The 19,002-nt window shown below is 45.5% G+C and overlaps 1 protein-coding gene across 12 annotated transcripts in view; it reads right to left on the bottom strand.

The window, feature by feature from the left end:
* Rere (arginine-glutamic acid dipeptide repeats) overlaps window positions 1-19,002 on the bottom strand; it is a 342,546-nt gene that overhangs the window by 70,419 nt on the left and 253,125 nt on the right. For all 12 annotated transcript variants that reach the window (XM_029475940.1, XM_021161463.2, XM_029475947.1 and 9 more), the window contains one exon: window positions 16,930-17,028. In XM_029475940.1, the coding sequence (XP_029331800.1) occupies window positions 16,930-17,028 (99 nt within the window). The remainder of the gene's footprint in view (window positions 1-16,929; window positions 17,029-19,002) is intronic.

The raw sequence follows: 19,002 nt of genomic DNA, 5'->3' as shown, positions 1-19,002 counted from the left end.
TATATATATATATATATATATATATATTCATTTCCTAACATAATCTTTAATAAGATTATGTTTCTTGTTAAAGAAACTCCTACCTTCTGATATCTGTCTCTACCACAACAGCCACTTTGTGCCTCTCTTGGCCCATCTCAGAGGACCTCCTTAAATGTACGCTATGCTGGTAACTTCCTCAGATCCCTGTTCTGCAGCCACAGAACACTCTATAACCACACAGAGCAGAGCTTCCTCAGCCGAGACCCCGCTGCAGCCAACAAGCCTTCCTTTTTTTCAACAAGCTTCATTCATTCCTAATTGCTAAATCAATTTACATCTTCCACAGTTCCTTCAAACGCACCACAAACTCTTCTGTTCCGGCCACAGGTCAGCAGCAGCCTCCTCCACACCTGAGGCTTCTGTGCCACAGTGGGAAACAAATGTTCCTAGCCATGCGCTCGCTCTGTGGCCTGGGAAGGACATGCACGTCTGTGACTACCTGTCTGTTAGTGCCATGCAAACACTCAGAACACCACCTGGGACTAACGGTCTCATGATTATTCTCTGAAGCTTCTTCTGTGTTTCCTTTTGCTTCCTCCACCTCAGTTCCTCTCTACTGGAGCTGTACATGAGTGCACCACATCCTCAGAGTCTCCAGGCTAAGGCCCAAGTAAAGAGTTTGTCCGATGACTCTGGACTGCAAGCCATGTTGAGCAAAGGTGTCAACTGACATTTTCCATACCTTCAACAGTCAGCATGGTTCTCACCCAGTCTAGTGATCTCCAGGACCCCAGCACCAGCCCTGGCCAGGGCACTGGGACACTTGCAATTCCAGCAGTGAGTGGCCTTGAGGCCTCAGAACCCTCTTCTCGAAATCCCCCTTCTGCTAACCAGGCTGATTCTCAGAGGCAGACTCAACTCTGCCACCAGACACTCAAAGGCAGACATAGATTTCTCAGGACTGCAAGGGAGAACAGGCCATCTTTGCGGTTCCCTAATCCGTAAGCTACACTCAATCTGGACAGCCTACTACCAGCCTGGCCCACTCCCCATCAGCTGGGTGTCTGTGCTGCTTGGTGAAATCCCATCTGTGCCATAAGGCTCCCCTCCAATTTCATCTCCTCTACAGCTCTCTCCCCAGCTGCTGGCCATCCAGCTCCTCACAAGTCGGGACTCAGAACTGTGTCAGAAACAGCGGAGGCACAGAAAAGTTTAAACCATGTTGCTGTCATTCATAGCTAAACTTGTCAAAGACACCATAGGAGGTCAGAGTTGCCTGCCACACTGCTAAGCAATTGCAAGAGATTCAAGTACAGAAGTAAGGCTCCTTGCACAGGCCACAGCCTGCTTAGCCTGGTGGGCATCAGTGCCCACTGGGCACAGAGCAGTGTGCAGGAGGCACACTTGAGCCTTCTTGAGATGTGGGAGCAAGCAGATGACACACCTCACTGTATGACTAGGATGCAGCATGTCTGATGGGAACTTAAAAGTGGACGAGGGGCTGACGAGATGGCTCAGAGGTTAAGAGCACCGACTGCTCTTCTGAAGGTCCTGAGTACAAATTCCAGAAACCACATGGTGGCTCACAATCATCTATAATGATATTTGGTGCCCTCTTCTAGCCTGCTGTATAACAAATATTTTTTTTTGCAAGAATGTAGATGAGAGCCAGGCAGTGGTGGCACATGCCTTTAATCCCAGTACTTGGCATGCAGAGGCAGGCGGATTTCTGAGTTCGAGGACAGCCAGGGCTACACAGAGAAACCATCTTGAAAAACCAAAAAGTAGATGAGTTTCTTATTTAAAAAAAAAAAAAAAAAGGAAGGAAGGAAGGAAAATAGATAACCAAGCTGCTTAGGAGTTGAGGCCCAGGATGGCTCATTTAGGAGTACCACACCTGTTTGGAGAACACTGACAAGCAATGCTTGACATGTGCATAGATTTTAATGTTAAAGCCTGCTTCCCAGAAGACAGTTCAGAACTGCAGAGGGAGAATGGGATGGGGTCAGCTCACAGCACAGGCTCCACCATGGTGCACCATTCCCTCCCATTCCACACAGCTCACAGACAGATGCCTAGCACACATCTCTGAAGTCTATCTGTGCAGAGGGGAAGATTAGCAAAGTTCCAACACAACTGTGTTTGTGGATGTCCACACTTTAGTTTCATTCTTAAACTTATTTACCTCTGTACGTTGCTTTGGTGAGTTTATGTGCACCATGTATATAGGTGCCTGTGGAGGGCAGAGCTGGAGTTACAGGCAGTTGTGAGCTGCCTGATATGGATGCTGGGAACTGAACCCAGACTCTCTGTAGCAGTGAGTACTCTCAACTGCTGAGCCATCTCACTAGCCTGCAGTTTCTTTAATAGAATAACCTGATTTAAGAGACAGTCGCCGGTCCATTTTCCTTACTAGGGAAGGGAAAGAATAGAATGACATCAGATCCAAATTTCCTGTCCATCACATCTGCCAGTGAGTGCAAAGCTTCCCTCCTCCCCTTCCTTTTTTCCTATCATTTCTCAGAGTCAAATAAAAACCAAACCCACAGCCTGGCGTGGAGGCACCGCCTTTAATCTCAGCTCTCGGGAGGCAGAGGCAGGCGGATTTCTGAGTTCAAGGACAGCCTGGTCTACAAAGTGAGTTCCAGGACAGCCAGGGCTACACAGAGAAACCCTGTCTTGAAAAACCAAAACAAAAACCAAAACAAAAAAAAAAACAAACAAACAAACAAAAAAAAAAAACAAAAAATCAAACAAAAAACCAAACCCGCGGGGAGAGGAATCTTATCTTCTTGGGATCCTGAAGGGAGCTGCACCAGGCTGGCTTCAAACTCACAGATCTGCCTGTGTCCCAAATGCTGGGATTAAAGGTATATGCCACTACACTTGGCTCCTCCAACTTGTTATTAAGAAAAAAATTCTTTTTTTAATTATTTACTAATGGGATGGGGAATTCAGGCTGAGGCACACATGTGGAGTGAGTTCTCTCCATCCACCTTACTAGGGTTCCGAGGTTGAACTTGGGTTGCCAGACTTACGTGACAAGTGTCTCCCTCTACCTTCTGTGCCCTCTCACTGGCCTCTACTTGTTATTTTGAGACAAGGTATCATCAGGTTGCTCAAACTGGCTTGAACTGCGTAGCCTAGGCCATTTTTGAACTTGTGATTCTCCTGTCTCAGAGTCCCAGGTAGATAGGATCACAGGTATTCACCACCAGGTCTAGCAAGTCCTAAGTTTTCTCTACAAACTACAGGTCTTCTTGCTGGTGTCGCCCCACATGGCCTTATCACTGAGGATTGTAGGTATTAGAGAGGAAAAGAACATGACTCACCCATCACTGCCTCCACAAAGCTAAGTTTGCCTCAGAGCAGGGACTGGGGATGCTGATGCTGGGTAGCAGCCACAGAGCTGCATCCCTAAGACGTTCTGTGTACAGGACAGTAGTCTTCTTGGTGTTTTGGAAGCATCATTCCTGAACACTTGGTAAAATGGCCCAGGACAGCAGTATATACACACTAATTTTTTTTTTTAAGATTTATTTATTACATGTAAGTACACTGTAGCTGTCTTCAGACACCCCGGAAGAGGGCATCAGATCTTGTTACAGATGGTTGTGAGCCACCATGTAGTTGCTGGGACTTGAACTCAGGACCTTTGGAAGCGCAGTCAGTGCTCTTAACCGCTGAGCCATCTCTCCAGCCCCCACACTAAATATTAAATAGAGTATGGATGGCATCAGAGGCTTCGTAGGCCTCAGGCAGTGGGCTGCACTTCGGTCACTTCAGTCGGCTTCATCCTCTGACCTTCCTTTACTGTGCAACTTCCTTCTCCCTCCTTCCCTCCCTCCCTAGTTCCCTGGTCTCTTTGATACTTTCCCAGTTCCCACTGTCAAGAATAACTATACAGAACACCCTTTGCAAGGGAAGCAAGCGCTGATAGTGGTAGAAGAAGGGCGGCACACTGGAGGTTGGAGTGTGTATCACAGTAGGCAGCTTCGAGAATCAGATCAACAGAGCAGTCACTCTGCTGTGGAAAGAGTACCAGGGTGTACAGAACAGCTTGTCAGAGAGGCCAGGCTAACCTGGGCTACTGCTACCAAGCTCCCTCCTGCTCACAGATAATACCTTACTAAGTCTGTGTGACCATGACCCTGGCAAAGGGTAAGACACCTCCCCTGCCCCCCATATCACACACACACACACACACACACTTTTAGGAACTGTAATCTAGCAAGTAAAACCAGACGCCTGAAGGTGAGGAGGTAATTTTTCACACAAAGATACACGAAGGGAAAGGACCAGCAAATACGAAGTTGACTCTGTGACGCTTCAGGAGTGTGACTGCCCTCAGTGGACAACAGCAGCCGAGGAACCTTGCCTGACAGGTCACTCATGGAGGTAACCTAAGGTTCTACGGGAGCTTCTCTTCTATCTGACCCAGTTAAATAGTTTTCTGATTATCTATTAACCATCCTTGTTCCGTGTGCTAGGCTAGGTTCTGGGGACACAGAGCATTAAACTACAGTAACTAGACCTCATAGTTGAGCATGGACATACCTCAGAAGACATACTGTTATGGCCCAGTGGGCAGACTTGACACACCATCAGAGCCTAGGACTGAAGTGTTGGGAGAGAAGAACAGAGTACTGCTGGGAATTGAACCTGGCCAGTGCCCAGTTACTACACATAGCAGAGTGTAGTGCAAACTGTTAATTCCAGAGCTGAAGTGGAAACTTGAGGGCTCTTTGGAAAGTTGGCTGGATGGTGTTTTGCTGGCACAAACACATGAAGGAATGTTCTGGTGAAGCAGACACAGGTGAAAGGATGTTTTGCTAAAGCAGCATGTGAAAGGACATGTGATGAAGGATTCTTTGCTAACAGCACACATGCATTGGTCTGCTTTACATTGCATAGTTGAGCTGCATTTGTTAGGACTCCATAGAGAGAAACGCACCAAAAAACTTGTGGTGGTGTGCTGCAGTTTCTTGCTGCTTCTGTGGACTCCAGCTGATTGGATGCATGTGCTAGGGCAAGGCACGTGGAGGACAGGGTATAATTAGGACTTGATGGACAGTGATGGAGGCGGAGCTTGGCTTGCTGATATTGCTAGCTATGCTACGCTTGTGGGTCTTGAGTCTCCACAGATTTTCCCGCTTCCCTGAGAGAGGCACAGCTGAGAACTCCTCCTGGTGTTCCTATTGGTCCTCGTCCCTCCTGCTGATTCGGGCTGAGGCTGAGGCCTGGCTGTCTCTGCTAGGTAGTGCTACCACTACTGATTCCTGTTTGCTTTCCTGACTCTACTGAACTGGGCTGCTGGTGTATCTATCCATGAAGAGTTTGCGAGTGGATGGAGCTCCCACTGATGACATGTGAACTGAATGGCTGATTTCCAGACAACAGAGACAGGAGCTGCTCCAAAGAACCTTTTTAAGCAGGTTCACTTCTCCATATCCTTTCTTTTCTGCTACCTCTGGTGGGTGGTGGGCCAAAGGAGAGCTTAAAGCATTTAAGAACCATCATTTAAAATAGGTGTTAGAAAAAATTAAAATTACAAAGAATTCTAAAGGCAGAGGCAGGGAGAAATCTCTAAGTTTGAGACTAGCCTGGTCCACATAGTGAGTTCTATGCCAACCATGGCTACATAGTGACTGCTGTCAAAAAACAAACAAACAAACAACTACAACAAAAGTCAGTGGACACAGAAACTACCCAGCTTTGTCAAATAACGGCATCACAGAGATCTTTTTCCTGAGTAGACTTTCAAAACTAGCATTGGACTCAAAGGAAAGTTTCTTTTAAAAACCCTTTCTTTCCAATAGGTGATAAAATTCAGAGTATTGGCTTGATAATCCTAAATTGCTTCACGTTTTCTCCCTTGGTTAACTTCCTAGTAACAGCTGTTCAGGGCAGGGACAGTTTATGCCATTTCCTTTTCAGGTGGTTTTCTAATGCGTGAATACTTAAGAAAACAGCTGCTTGCACAAATGTGGAATTTGGGGTAAACACAGGTAGTACAGTAAACATTGTCCACTCTGGTTATAAACCAAACTGCTTCAGACTCTGCCCACGGTCTGGTAGAGTGAGAAGAGGCTGACTCAGAGTCCTACCAAACAGAAACCACAGAGACACAGCGGGGAGGGGCGAGGCAGGAGGAAGCAGAACTGCTCACAGGCACACCCATTTGCTCACTTACAGGAAAGGAATTCAGAGGAGCAGGCATGAGCTGCAAGACACCGCCCGCCCGCTGCCTACTTATTTCATCTCTTCCTGGGGCTCTTCTGCTCCACCTGCTCTGCGGCACTCTAAGGTGAGCCTTCCCTCCCAAGCCAAGGCCCTACACTCACATTTCCTCATCCAGTGTCCAGACACCCAGATGACCAATACCATTCTAGCACAGTGACCACGGCTTAAACCACATGGACAAAGCCTCCTTTGTACTCAGCACAGCACCCACATTGGATAGGACCTCTCTCAAGTATGAGGGGAATCACTGCATTCTGTTTCTTTGGTTCAGAATGTTCTTCTCCTGTATATCTGCAAAGCTGGCTCTCAAAGGTTTTCTATGTCTTCACTCAAGAGTGACATTTCAGGGTTACCTTAAGTAAAGTTCCAAGTGCTGCCCTGCACTGCATACTGCTTTCCTATGCTGTTTCTCATTTCACTGAGTTAACACTTGTCAATGAGTACTAATTACTCGTTTAGTGCATGAGGGCAGGCATATTTGCCTATTTTGCTCTGCTATAGCCTCTGCATAGAAACCAAAGCTGCCTGGCTGGACTTCACTCAGTAAGTCTAAGTCAGAACCCAATAAACCCTTCCACCCTTGTGGCAATCACTCGGCTACCCTGATGACTACTACCTCTACAGGAAAGGCCTTCAAAACCAGACAGAGGAACGCAGGGGACTAGGAGCTGGCTCTGAATGAGTTCCATCCTCAGGGCACAGCTCCTGTTTTCTACCTCCTTTTAAAGATTTATTTATTATATATGTAAGTACACTGTAGCTGTCGCCAGACACTCAGAAGAGGGCATCAGATCTCATTACGGATGCTTGTGAGCCACCATGTGATTGCTGGGAATTGAACTCAGGACCTTCAGAAGAGCAGTCAGTCCTCATAACCTCTGAGCCATCTCTCCAGCCCCTCTACCTCCTTTCTTTCCTTTCTCCCAATTCCAAATCCCAGTTAGCAGTCTAGTATATCTCACCCATGAACGAGGAAGGCTCTGATGTTGATAAAGACATAATGTTCCAAGCACACACATTAAAACTCTCTCTGTTCTGTTGCTAAGAAACTGAAGAAGAAAAGGGTTTCTATCCTCTTCATTTATAAAATATCCACTTTGTCTATGGGAGAACTACATGCAATTTCTCAAGCCCTCTTGTGCCTTGTTCTCATTTTTTAAAAGAACAGGGAAAGATGACTGAGCACTGAGAAGTGTATGCTAGCTCCATTTTTTTTTTACATGTCCTTGAAAACGAGATGGAAATGTGGTTTCAACAGCCCACTGCCCTAGTATTTATGAATCTTTCAAGCTGAAGATATCCCCATTGTCCCTCTCAAGGAAAAATGAAAAATGCTCAATAAAAAGTAATCTTTGGCTAAAATGATTATCCTGAACTACAAGGCAGGGCATGTTCATGTCCATCGGGTTCTTCCCCTACCTCAGCTCTACTCTACCTAGCTCCAAGGTCCAAACACAAAACACACACACACACACACACAATTACACCAGGAGCCCTGGATGGGGACACTATGTATTGCTGGCTTTAAAGGAAAACCAAGTAAAAATATGGCGGAGAGATAATGAGGAGTAGAAAACAGCAAAAGAAAATGAAAATGACTTTTTTTTTTTCCCCCGAGACAGGGTTTCTCTGTGTAGCCCTGGCTGGCCTCGAACTCAGAAATCCATCCACTTGCCTCTGCCTCCCAAGTGCTGGGATTAAAGGCATGCGCCACCATGCCCAGCACATGAAAATGACATTTGTTTTACAAATGAAGAGGGAAAAAAAAGGAAACCACACACATCTTTGGCCACACTATCCAAGGGAGCTTGGATGTAAGGAAGCCATGGTGTGAAAGGGAAGGTGAAGCCTCATCTGTAGATCTCAGAGGCAAAGACCTTCTTCCAATGCTTGTAGCTGTTACTCCAGCTTGTTAAACAGTAGAATCTTCTTGCAAACTGACTGACAGACTGATTGCCTTCCACCATCTTTCTGTGCATATAACTGATTTTTAATTCACTATCTTATTTCCAAAAGGACTTGACAATAAATTCTGTCCTCTACCTACACTACTGACTTCTTTAAACAATTAGAGTTTGCTTCAAAGACTGAAGGGAGCAGCCCAACTTTATGGACAGTGATTAGGCAGTATTAGGCAAATGGGAGTATGGACAGTATTAGGCAAATCTTACCTAAATCTCGCTTTGTCTTAGTTAGGAAGGTCTGATCATGACCTTGGGTCCCACTACAATCACACACCCGACTGAGTGGTCAGTAGCAGTCAGCACCTGTGATGGTTTGTATATCCTTGGACCAGGGAGTGGCACCATCTGAAGGTGTGGCCTTGTTGGAATAGGTGTGACCTGATTGGAATGGGTGTGTCACTGTGGGATGTGGGTATAAGATCCTCACCCTAGTTGCCTGGAAGTCAGTCTTCCACTAGCAGCCTTTGGATGAAGACATAGAACTCTTAGCTTCTCCTGCGCCATGACAGCTTGGATGCTGCCATGTTCTCACCTTGATAATATGGACTGAACCTGTAAGCCAGCCCCAATTAAATGTTGTTTTTTAGTAAGACTTGCCTTGGTCATGGTGTCTGTTCACAGCAGTAAATTATCAATAAATGTGAGTACACTGTCACTGTGTTCAGACACACCAGAAGAGAGCATCAGATCCCGTTACAGATACTTGTGAGTCACCATGTGGTTGCTGGAAATTGAACTCAGGACCTCTGGAAGAACAGTCAGTGCTCTTAACTGCTGAGTCATTCCTCTAGCCCCTCTGTTTCCTACTCTTATAGCTGAGAACTTAAGCGGTTCCTTAGGAACAGAATCAACTTAAAGTTGGGTGTGGTGATGCCGCCTGCAATCCACATAGAACTTGAGAGTCTAAAGCAAGAAGGCTGCCAACTCTAGATGGGTCTGAGAAACAGTATGACCATGTCCAAAAACAAACAAAACAAAATGGAAGCAAAAGGAACGGATGGAGGAATAGTATGCATTCAGTTTAAAAACAGAGGAAGGGTAGGGTACTTAACACAGAGAGGCTCATTCTTCCCAATAAATAGACATCATGTGATGATAAACATGATTAAGCACAACACATCTGTGTTTTGTTTTTGTTTTTGTTTTGTTTTTTTTTTGTTTTTTTCGAGACAGAGTTTCTCTGTATAGCCCTGGCTGTCCAGGCACTCACTTTGTAGACCAGGCTGGCCTTGAACTCAGAAATTCACCTGCCTCTGCCTCCCAAGTGCTGGGATTAAAGGCGTGCGCTACCACGCCCGGCCCCACATCTGTGTTTTAAATCACTGCAGAGTTTCCATAGGAAGGTTGATAGCTTTCAGCTTAAAAGTTTGGTCTAGCCGGGAGTGGTGGCGCACGCCTTTAATCCCAGCACTCGGGAGGCAGAGGCAGGTGGATTTCTGAGTTCGAGGCCAGCCTGGTCTACAAAGTGGTTCCCGGAAACCCGGGGGTTAAAAAAAAAACCCTGTCTCGAAAAACCAAAAAAAAAAAAAAAAAAAAAGAAAAAAAGTTTGGTCTAGAGGGCTCAGTGGTCAAGAATACTACTACTATTACTTTTCTTCTTTTTCTTTCTTTCTTCTCCTTCTTCTTTCTCCTCCTCCTCCTCTTCTTTTTCTTCACAAGGATTTATTTATTTATTGTATGTAAGTATACTGCAGCTGTCATCAGACCCACCAGAAGAGGGCATTAGATCTCATTATGGATGGTTGTGAGCCACCATGTGGTTGCTGGGATTTGAACTCAGAACCTTCAGAAGAGCAGTCAGTGCTCTTAACCACTGAGCCATCTCTCAGCCCCTCAGGAAGACTCCTTGTTCTCGAGAAAGACCGGGTTTCAGTTCCCAGCACTCACACAGTGGCTTACAACTGACAGCAACTCCAGCTCCAGGGGGGGTCACAGGTCTCTGGCATCTCCTGACATTGTCCTCATGTGCACACACCCATACACTATTTTTCTTTTAAATCAGCTGGGCATGGTGGTGCCTGCTCATCCTTAATCTCTGCACTCATGGGACAGAGGGACTGGGTTTCAGCCCAGCTTCTCTGAGTCGCAGGCTAGCCAGAGCTTCAGACTAAGACCCTGTCTCAAACCAAACCAAACCAAACCAAACCAAACCAACAAAAAAACCCAACCAAGCAACCAACTGACCAAATTAAAATAAAAACAACAACAACAAAAACCCCAATAACCCTATAGTCAGAATTTCAAGTCAGGCTTGGTCACACATGTTGAAATTCCATGTTTAGAAGGCTGAGGCAAGAAGACTGCTGAGTGCAGAGTCAATGGAAATTACACAGCACGGCCCAATCTCAAAAAAACAAAAACAAAAACAAAGAAACCAAACAAACAACAAAATCCGAGAATTCAATACTGGACGGTTCAATTTACATGCATACAATTCTAAGTAGATAATTTAAACTACAATGTTATAAAACATGTATTTACATAAAAAGATCCAAAAAGCAGGTTTTAACAATGTTCTAACCTAGGGGGATGGCATCTACTTAAAATAATAAAACTAATAGATCCATCTTAAGTGGCGGACATGAGGGATGCCCATCAGCAGCATCACTCAGATCTGTGTAACATCAACACCTGAGGAAATGATACCTTTCCGAAAATAAAAGCCACATAAGCCTCCCCTGTGGACTCTGGGATGTGAAATCCTTGCAGGCTAGCTATAGCTTCCCCTCTGCAGCGCTGTCCCCTCCTCTGCCCTCCCAGGCTCCGGGCTGTTTCTTGGATGTTGACTTTGATTCTGCTGCAGATTACATTTTCTTCTGCTGCCACACAAACAGTAAGAAAAATTCACTTTATTTCTGCCCCACTAAGCAGCTGTCTTCTGGCGCATCCTGATGATGCCTGGCTGGAAAGAATGAACAATGAAAACAACGTTTTCTCCAGCAGACATAGCAAAGGCCCATAACAAAGGCATCTGGGGTGCACTGGGGAAGACCCTAGTGTTTGGATTCTGTAATGAGGTAGCTGCTTGACCAGCTGCACTGCTCATTGCACTACACTCAGAAAGTTAGTTTGCTGTGTCCTGTCAATTTTGAAAGGAGGCTATTGATATGTGATGTGTATCTATGATAACTAAGTTTTACACAGCAAGAAGAGTTAGACATGTTTTCAAGCTTATAAACTTGTGAATGAATCCACACACATGAACAATTTGTCACTTGTGTGGATTTGGTTAAAAAATTTTTTTGACTAGATGGTTCACCTCAAATGAATTTCAACAAAATTGATATAAAAAATTTAATGGGAAGCATATTTCACAATCAAAGCTACAATTACCCAAGATGAGTGGAATCACCCTGTTGTAATATTGTAAAACAAAACCTTCACTTTGAATGACACATTTTGCTGAAAGCCAGCATGAAAACAAAACAAACCACAATACAAATGCAGCCACAGAGCAGGAAGCAAGGGCGAGTGCAAGTGTACAGCACAGAGCAGGCAGCAGCAGGGCACCCAATCCTATAGCCCTGCAAGATAGCCCAACTCCACAGGGAAATGCAGGCCTGGAATTTTAACAAGAATTCAATTAGCATCCCAGAATTTCCTTAATCAACAGCTGAATGCTAATTAGAAGCACAGCAGCAAGCACCAATGGAATCCCCTCACAACAAGAGCAGCACAGCCCCAGAGCCTTGCACTCTCAGACAGACTGAATTAGTAACTACAGAAGCAGGGAAGGGAGACTCCTGTGGCCTCTGGATTATATTTAAATGTGTTTATCATGTTTAATTAAAAACTTAGTAACCTAGGATTTGTGTTTTTATTTATTTTAAAAATTTAAATTTATTTATTTTATGTATATGAGTACACTGTAGCTGTCTTCAGACTAACCAGAAGAGGGTATTGGATCCAATTACAGATGGTTGTGAGCCACCATGCGATTGCTGGGATTTGAACTCAGGACCTTCGGAAAAGCAGTCAGTGCTTTTAACTGCTGAGCCATCTCACCACCTGAGCAATTTCTTAATTAGTGATTAATGTGGGAGGGCCTAGCCCATTTTGGATGTGGCCTCCCAGGCTGGTGGTCCTGGGTTCCATAAGAACACAGGCAGAAGCCGGGCGTGGTGGCGCACGCCTTTAATCCCAGCACTTGGGAGGCAGAGACAGGCGGATTTCTGAGTTCGAGGCCAGCCTGGTCTACAAAGTGAGTGCCAGGACAGCCAGGGCTACACAGAGAAACCCTGTCTCGAAAAACCTAAAAAAAAAAAAAAAGAACACAGGCAGAGCAAGCCAGTAAGCAGCACCCCTCCATGGCCTCTGCATCAGCCCCTGCCTTCAGGTTCCTGCTCTGTTTGAGTTCCTGTCCTGACTTCCTTCAATGACAAACAGTAATGTGGAATTGTAAGCAAAATAAATCTTGTCACTTTGGGACACAGTTTTTCATCACAACAATAGTATCCCTAATTAAGCACTAGAGTAAGTTTGATTTTAGAGTAGCAGGGCTTACTTCCAACAGCCCCAACTTAAATTCCCCTTAGAACATCATCTCCATAAAGGAGGAGAGGGACTAAGACACAAGGGGAAGACACTGTCTCCAGAAAGAGAGGCTGCCATGATGCTGCTGCCAAAGATGAAGAAGAACCTGAAGACCTCTTCAAAGTCAAAATCCCCCTGCTCCCAACCCTGACACAGGGTTGTGCGATCCCTGAGTGTCCTGGAACTCTCAAACACAGAGACCAGCCTACCTCTGCCACCCAAGTGTTGGAATTAAAGGTGCACACCGCTAAGTCAGCTACAAAAGTCTAAAATTTCAGGTCAATTTGGGAAGCGTGTAAAAGTTTTTGTATCAATTCACAAATATCAATCAACCATTCCACATTTAAAAATGCTGGACTCCAGATGAACTTAGAGTAAGTCTTTGCAAACAACAGTCTGCAAGCTCGTCCCTGGGAGACGCTACCCTCACCATCAGTAAGTGCTCATCTTTCACAAATTTATAAAGTAGGACTACAGTCAACTCGGTCTGGAGATGGATAGGGCTGGAGAGAGCCTGTGGGCCGAACACTTGCTGCTCCCGAGGAAGACAGTCATCGCCTCTCAACATCCACACGGACTCCAGCTCCAGGGTAGTCTAAAGCCACTCTGAGGTCCTCACCTCCAAGAATGTTCACTTGCTTGTGTTTAAGTTTTATTCAAAACAACAACAAAAAATATAAATATAAAAACAATTAAAAGCCGGGCGTGGTGGTGCACGCCTTTAATCCCAGCACTTGGGAGGCAGAGGCAGGTGGATTTCTGAGTTCGAGGACAGCCTGGGCTATACAGTGAAACCCTGTCTCAAAAAACCAAAAAAAAAAAAAAAAAAAAACAATTAAAAAGAGCCCATGTCTGCAATGCTGGCACCTGGAAGGCAAAGGCAGGAGGATAAGGAGTTCAGGGTCAACCTCAGCTACACGCGAAACTTGAGAGCCTAGGACATAAGACCTGTCTCAACAGAACAAACCAAAGAGAGAAAGAAAAAAGAGGAGCAAATAGAAGGTATAGGTCAGAAAGGGACAATGGTTACAGAGCAGGCAGAGGACTGAGCTCAGCTTTAAGGTACAGTGAGAGTCTACACTAGTGGTCCTCACCCTCCCTAATGCTGCGACCCTTTAATATACTTTCTCAGGTTGTGCTGACTCCCAACCATAAAATTATTTCATTGCTACTTCATAACTGTAATCCTGCCAGTTATGAATCATAGTGTAAATATCTGATATATAGGATATCTGATATGCACCCTTCAGAGGGGCCTTGACCCACAGGTTGAGAACCAATGGGACAGAAGCTGGATTCTTCATGGACAGTTGCTTGGCAAAGTAAGGAAATGCAGGTCACCTTTCTCGCCCAGCAGGGGAACTCTGATCTCAGCATTTACAACCATTTTGTGGAAGTCACTTAGGTACATCAGATAGATACTGAGTTTATGATCAAATTAACACGCTGGAGACAGCAAAGTAAAAAAACCAGAATGTTCCAAGTATATGGAACACCAAGAAGGAAAAATCAAAGGGAGTTAGGCATGTGCACCCATTTCAGCTTAGAGACATTTGTGCAGCTTATTCCTGTTATTCCCAGGGAGAAATTCACCAGAGAAAATGCGGTGAACTCAACAGAAGGGGCTCCGTTAACACAGCGGATGCTCTCATAGCCGAGGGCAGGCTAAGGCAAAGAGGGGCTGCCTTGTTGCCACTGCTAGCTACTCAGACTCGATACAGATGCATCAGAAGCTCCCTCCAGCCTATCAATCAGCCATCATGTCCTCTCAGTCACCTTCCAGGTTTGAGGTTTCAGAAAGCAAAGCTTAGCTTTCACAAACAAGGGAACCGTTGGATCCCTTAAGCTCTGCAAGGCTGAGTGGCTGCCAAACTATTTCTCAAACAAGAAGCAAACACAGTAAAAATGAGCCCAAACCAATGTGTGCTTCCACGGTTAAGAATCATTATTCTACACTTGGAATCTTTGCCACTTTGGATCCCTGTTTTGTTTTTCAAAATGAAGCTGGCATCTTTCAGATGCCCAAGGCTCCTCACCCCTGCCCTTCTGCAGCAGCAGGGCTGGCATGAGAAGAGCTACAGAAAGGGACTCATCTTTCTTTTAGAAAAGCAGAAGAGAGGACTCTGTTGTGTACTCTGAACATTCCAGAGGGAAGGAGAGGTTATGCCAGAAAGGACAGGGGAGTCAGGGCTGGAGCAGTGGGAGGTGGAGCAAGAAGGGGGGACAGCTTGTGTGTGTGTGGGGGGCAGCAATCAGAGGAGGCAGGAGAAGGTGAAGGAGCCATGGACTACAGACAAGGAGAGACACTCAGGAGAGATTGCAGTTCAGGCTGCAGGAATGATACATGCAGTCATTACTACACTCGCACGGGCATGATGCCCTGTGACAGACAGTCTAGTTACACAGCCGCTCCGTCCTTTTTTTTCCCTTAAAGATTTTATTTTCTATGTGTGTGTGTATTTATTTTATGTACATGAGTACACTGTAGCTGTCTTCAGACACACCAGAAGAGGGCATCAGATCCCATTACAGATGGTTGTGAGCCACCATGTGGTTGCTGGGATTTGAACTCAGGACCTCTGGAAGAGCAGTCAGCGCTCTTAACCACTGAGCCATCTCTCCAGCCCAAAGGCTTTTGCAGAACTGAAAATTGTACCAACTGGAATTCTAGCTCCTTCCTATAAAAATAGGCTTATGGTGAAAGTGTGTCAGCATGGCCTCTCAAAACAGCTCAGGTTTTTGGGTTTTTGCTTTAGCCATCCATCACCTGAACATGTAATTCCTGTGGCTCTGCCTTCCTTACACAAGGACCTTACCCTAATGCCCACTAACCAGAAAAATGTATTTGTGGAGCAAATGACAACATTTCAACCACAGTTCCCCACTTGGAGACACTTGTCCTACCCCTGGGGGCCACCTCCTCCCCCTCCTCCCTTCTGCCCTCTCCTCACTATGCCTCAGCCACTACCCTCTCTATTTCTTGCACATAGCATTCACAGTTTTCACCTAAGTGCCTAGACTTCTTTTCTCCCCTTCTTACTCCCCAAGGTCTTCCTGTCCTTGGTTCTTGAAGGCAGCGCCCATCTGCCCAGCTGCTCCCACCTTATACCACCCTTGTCTTCTGGGCACTTCCCACCACTAGCACATACTGAGCTAAGACAGTTTCCCTCTTAGGACTCTAAGAAATATCATGCTCTTAACAATGCTCCTAGCATAGGGCCTAGTACACAGTAGGCCTGCTATAAACACTGTTGCATGAAAGTGAACAGTATCACAAAAAACACTTTTAAATACTTTTCCTTATCATGCTTTAGAACAGAATTGAGGAATATCCCACCAACTCTGTATTTCAATTGCATTTGACCTCAAGGGCAAATGTTAGACAGTCTCTGTCATACTGCAAAGGCACAGGAAACCTGAGCTATTTACAGCAACACCTTTTAAAAGTCAGCAGCAGCGATGTAGCTTCATGAGCTCTGTGGTTGGGAATCACAGGGTTGCATGTCTATGTTTATGGGTTCCTTTCTCTCCCCATCTCTTCTAGTGTTCAATCAAGTCTATGCTTCCTGCTCTGGAGCAACTGCTTTCAGCCTGAGGTCCTAAATTTAAGTCACCAACACACTATTCCAGGTTCTGGTTCTGACACGGTTGGGACATGTTTAAAACAGGGAAGTACCACACACTATCCTGCACCAAAAACAAAATCACACCAACCTTGTTTAGGAGTAACTGTTAAACTCAGAGAAAATTTCCCCACCACCTATGGATCCTAACGATACTAAAATCAAATCAAGTCTTTCTTACAGGTTTTCCCTGGTGTGTGATACATTATAGGCACCTCTCAGAGTCAGCGGAGAAGGACACAGGGTGTTCTGCTGTTTTGTTCCTTTGAGACAGGGTCTCGCTGAACTTAGAGAAAGGGTGGCAGTCAGCAGCACAGCACCCCTCCTGTCACAGCTCTTCATGACTTGAGAGTCACAGAGTCACATGCAATCACACTCAGCTTTAAAAACAAAAAGGCACTAGGGATTTGGACTCAGGTCCTCATGAGTGTATAGCAAGGGCTCTTCTCAGCATAGCTGTTCCCTTTACCATGAACAGTCTGTCTTCTGGATTGAGCCCCTTCCCGTGGGGAGCAGGGAGGTTGCATACAAGAAGTACCATCGCAAAGGCCCAGAACACAAGGCATACAAAGGACGATGCTCACCACTTCATCCTCTGTCCAGCACTTCTCGATCAGCTTGGGCACAGGCTTCTTCACCAGGCGCTGCAGGGCTTTGCCGGCATCATAACTGCTTTCATGTAGCTGAGACGACAATGACTTTAGTTAATTAACTGTCCCACATAGGCATCGAGACAAATCAATAATTACAAATCCCATACCTTTATATTCTCTCTCTCTCTCTCTCTCTCTCTCTCTCTATATATATATATATATATATATATATATATATATATATATCTTTATTCTTTTAGAGGAACCATGGAAGAACAATATTTTGTAAGAATCCACTGCCACCTGACCTCTGCCCTCCCCATTTAACCCTCACCCCGGCTGTTGACTGTCCCTTTATGGTACAAGTACTGAAGGTTCAGCTCCCAGCATGATGTCACTGGCAAGTGTTAGAACTTCCAGGGGGAGGACCTTCACCGGTTTGTTTCCCACCTACTACAAGATGAGCAGCTTCCTCCTTCATATAGCCTCTACTATGTAACATGTTTCCTTAACTGCAAGCACAAAAGGTAACCAGCCAAGCAATACCACATATTAAAACCTGTGAAGTTGTGGGCAAAATAAACGAACCTCTTACATTCCTGAGATGATTTAGCTCAGATATTTGCTATAATAATAGAAAACTGATTTGCACGAGGAAGGAGACAAGTAAAGCAGAGAACATTCTGGCAATAAGAACAGCATTAAAGCTTGGCGGGGGTGGTGGTGGGGTTCCAGTCTTTAATCTCAGCAGAGGCAGGCTGAGGTCTGAGGTCAAGGCCAGCCTGGTCTACAGAGGGAATTCCAGGACAGCCAGGGCTACACAGAAAAACCCTGTCTTGAAAATCAAACAAACAAACAAACAAACAAAACCCTGTCTCAAAACAAAACAAACAAACAAAAAACCAAAAAGAAAAAAGAAAAATCAAACCAAACACACAACACACACACACACACAAACCCACCAAAGCCGACACCTGTAGAACACATGGCCTGGCATGGTGCTCAGCACACACACACACACACACACACACACACACACACACGCACACACACGCACACACACGGGCCCTCAGTCCCTTCACTAATCCTGTAAGAAAGACAGACTCGTACTTAATCTTCCGATATAAGAACAATTGTCACACCATCTCACAAGTGAGGAGACCACATGCCTTGGAAAGACGCCTTTAGATGCTCACCACAAGGTGGGAGTCAAGACTCAAACCCAGCAGAAGCCTCACACTCCTGTTCCATTCTTTTGTTTGCTTTGATCTTTTGAGACAGGGTCTCTGTATGTATCCCTGGCTGGCCTCAAACTCAGAGATCCACCTGCCTCTGCCTACTGGGTGCTGGAACTAAAGGTGTGTGCCACCATGCCTGGCTCTTATTCCATTCTTTCCAAAACAGGCTGAGGCTAGACTAGAATCTTTTTAGTGAAGTAATTTGCTAGAAAGCATTAAAAGGGTCCAAAATATAGACTTTCAAGAGACATCATTGTGTACCCGCAGTTCTGAGTAAAGAAGCTGGCCCTTCAGAACAGCTGCCTTTCCTATCAAAGCTCATAACCCACAGGTTTCCCAGCACCAGGCAGTGCTGTGCCGCTCCTGCCCCTCAAAGGCACTCTGCTGAGGCCTCTACCTCCTACCTTTCCTTTCAGATGGTGATGAGAGCCACTGGGCAGAAGGATCCTCACACCCAATCTACACCTTCTACCTACAGAAGTCTCTCTAAATCTCTGGCTGAAATCTGTCTTTCTTCCCATCGTGGTTCAAGATGACCGAGACATACTTGTTAAATGAAAAGGATAAAGGCCTTCAAGTCCTGTCCCTCTGCAGACTCCGCCCAAGTGGAAAGCTGTTTACCTACACTTATCAAGCTTTATCATCCCGTCGTCTGCAGCCTGCCTTCTTTCAGATGCACAAAAAGAGTAAAATAAAGTCAGATGTTCACACTCTGCTTAAAACAAGGGACCGCCGGGCGTGGTGGCGCACGCCTTTAATCCCAGCACTCGGGAGGCAGAGGCAGGCGGATTTCTGAGTTCGAGGCCAGCCTGGTCTACAAAGTGAG

This window comes from Mus caroli, chromosome 4 (genome assembly GCF_900094665.2).
Source record: "Mus caroli chromosome 4, CAROLI_EIJ_v1.1, whole genome shotgun sequence".
Lineage (NCBI taxonomy): Eukaryota > Metazoa > Chordata > Mammalia > Rodentia > Muridae > Mus > Mus caroli.
The sequence above is the reverse complement of the archived record's forward strand: the minus strand, read 5'-3'. Positions and strand labels throughout refer to the sequence as shown.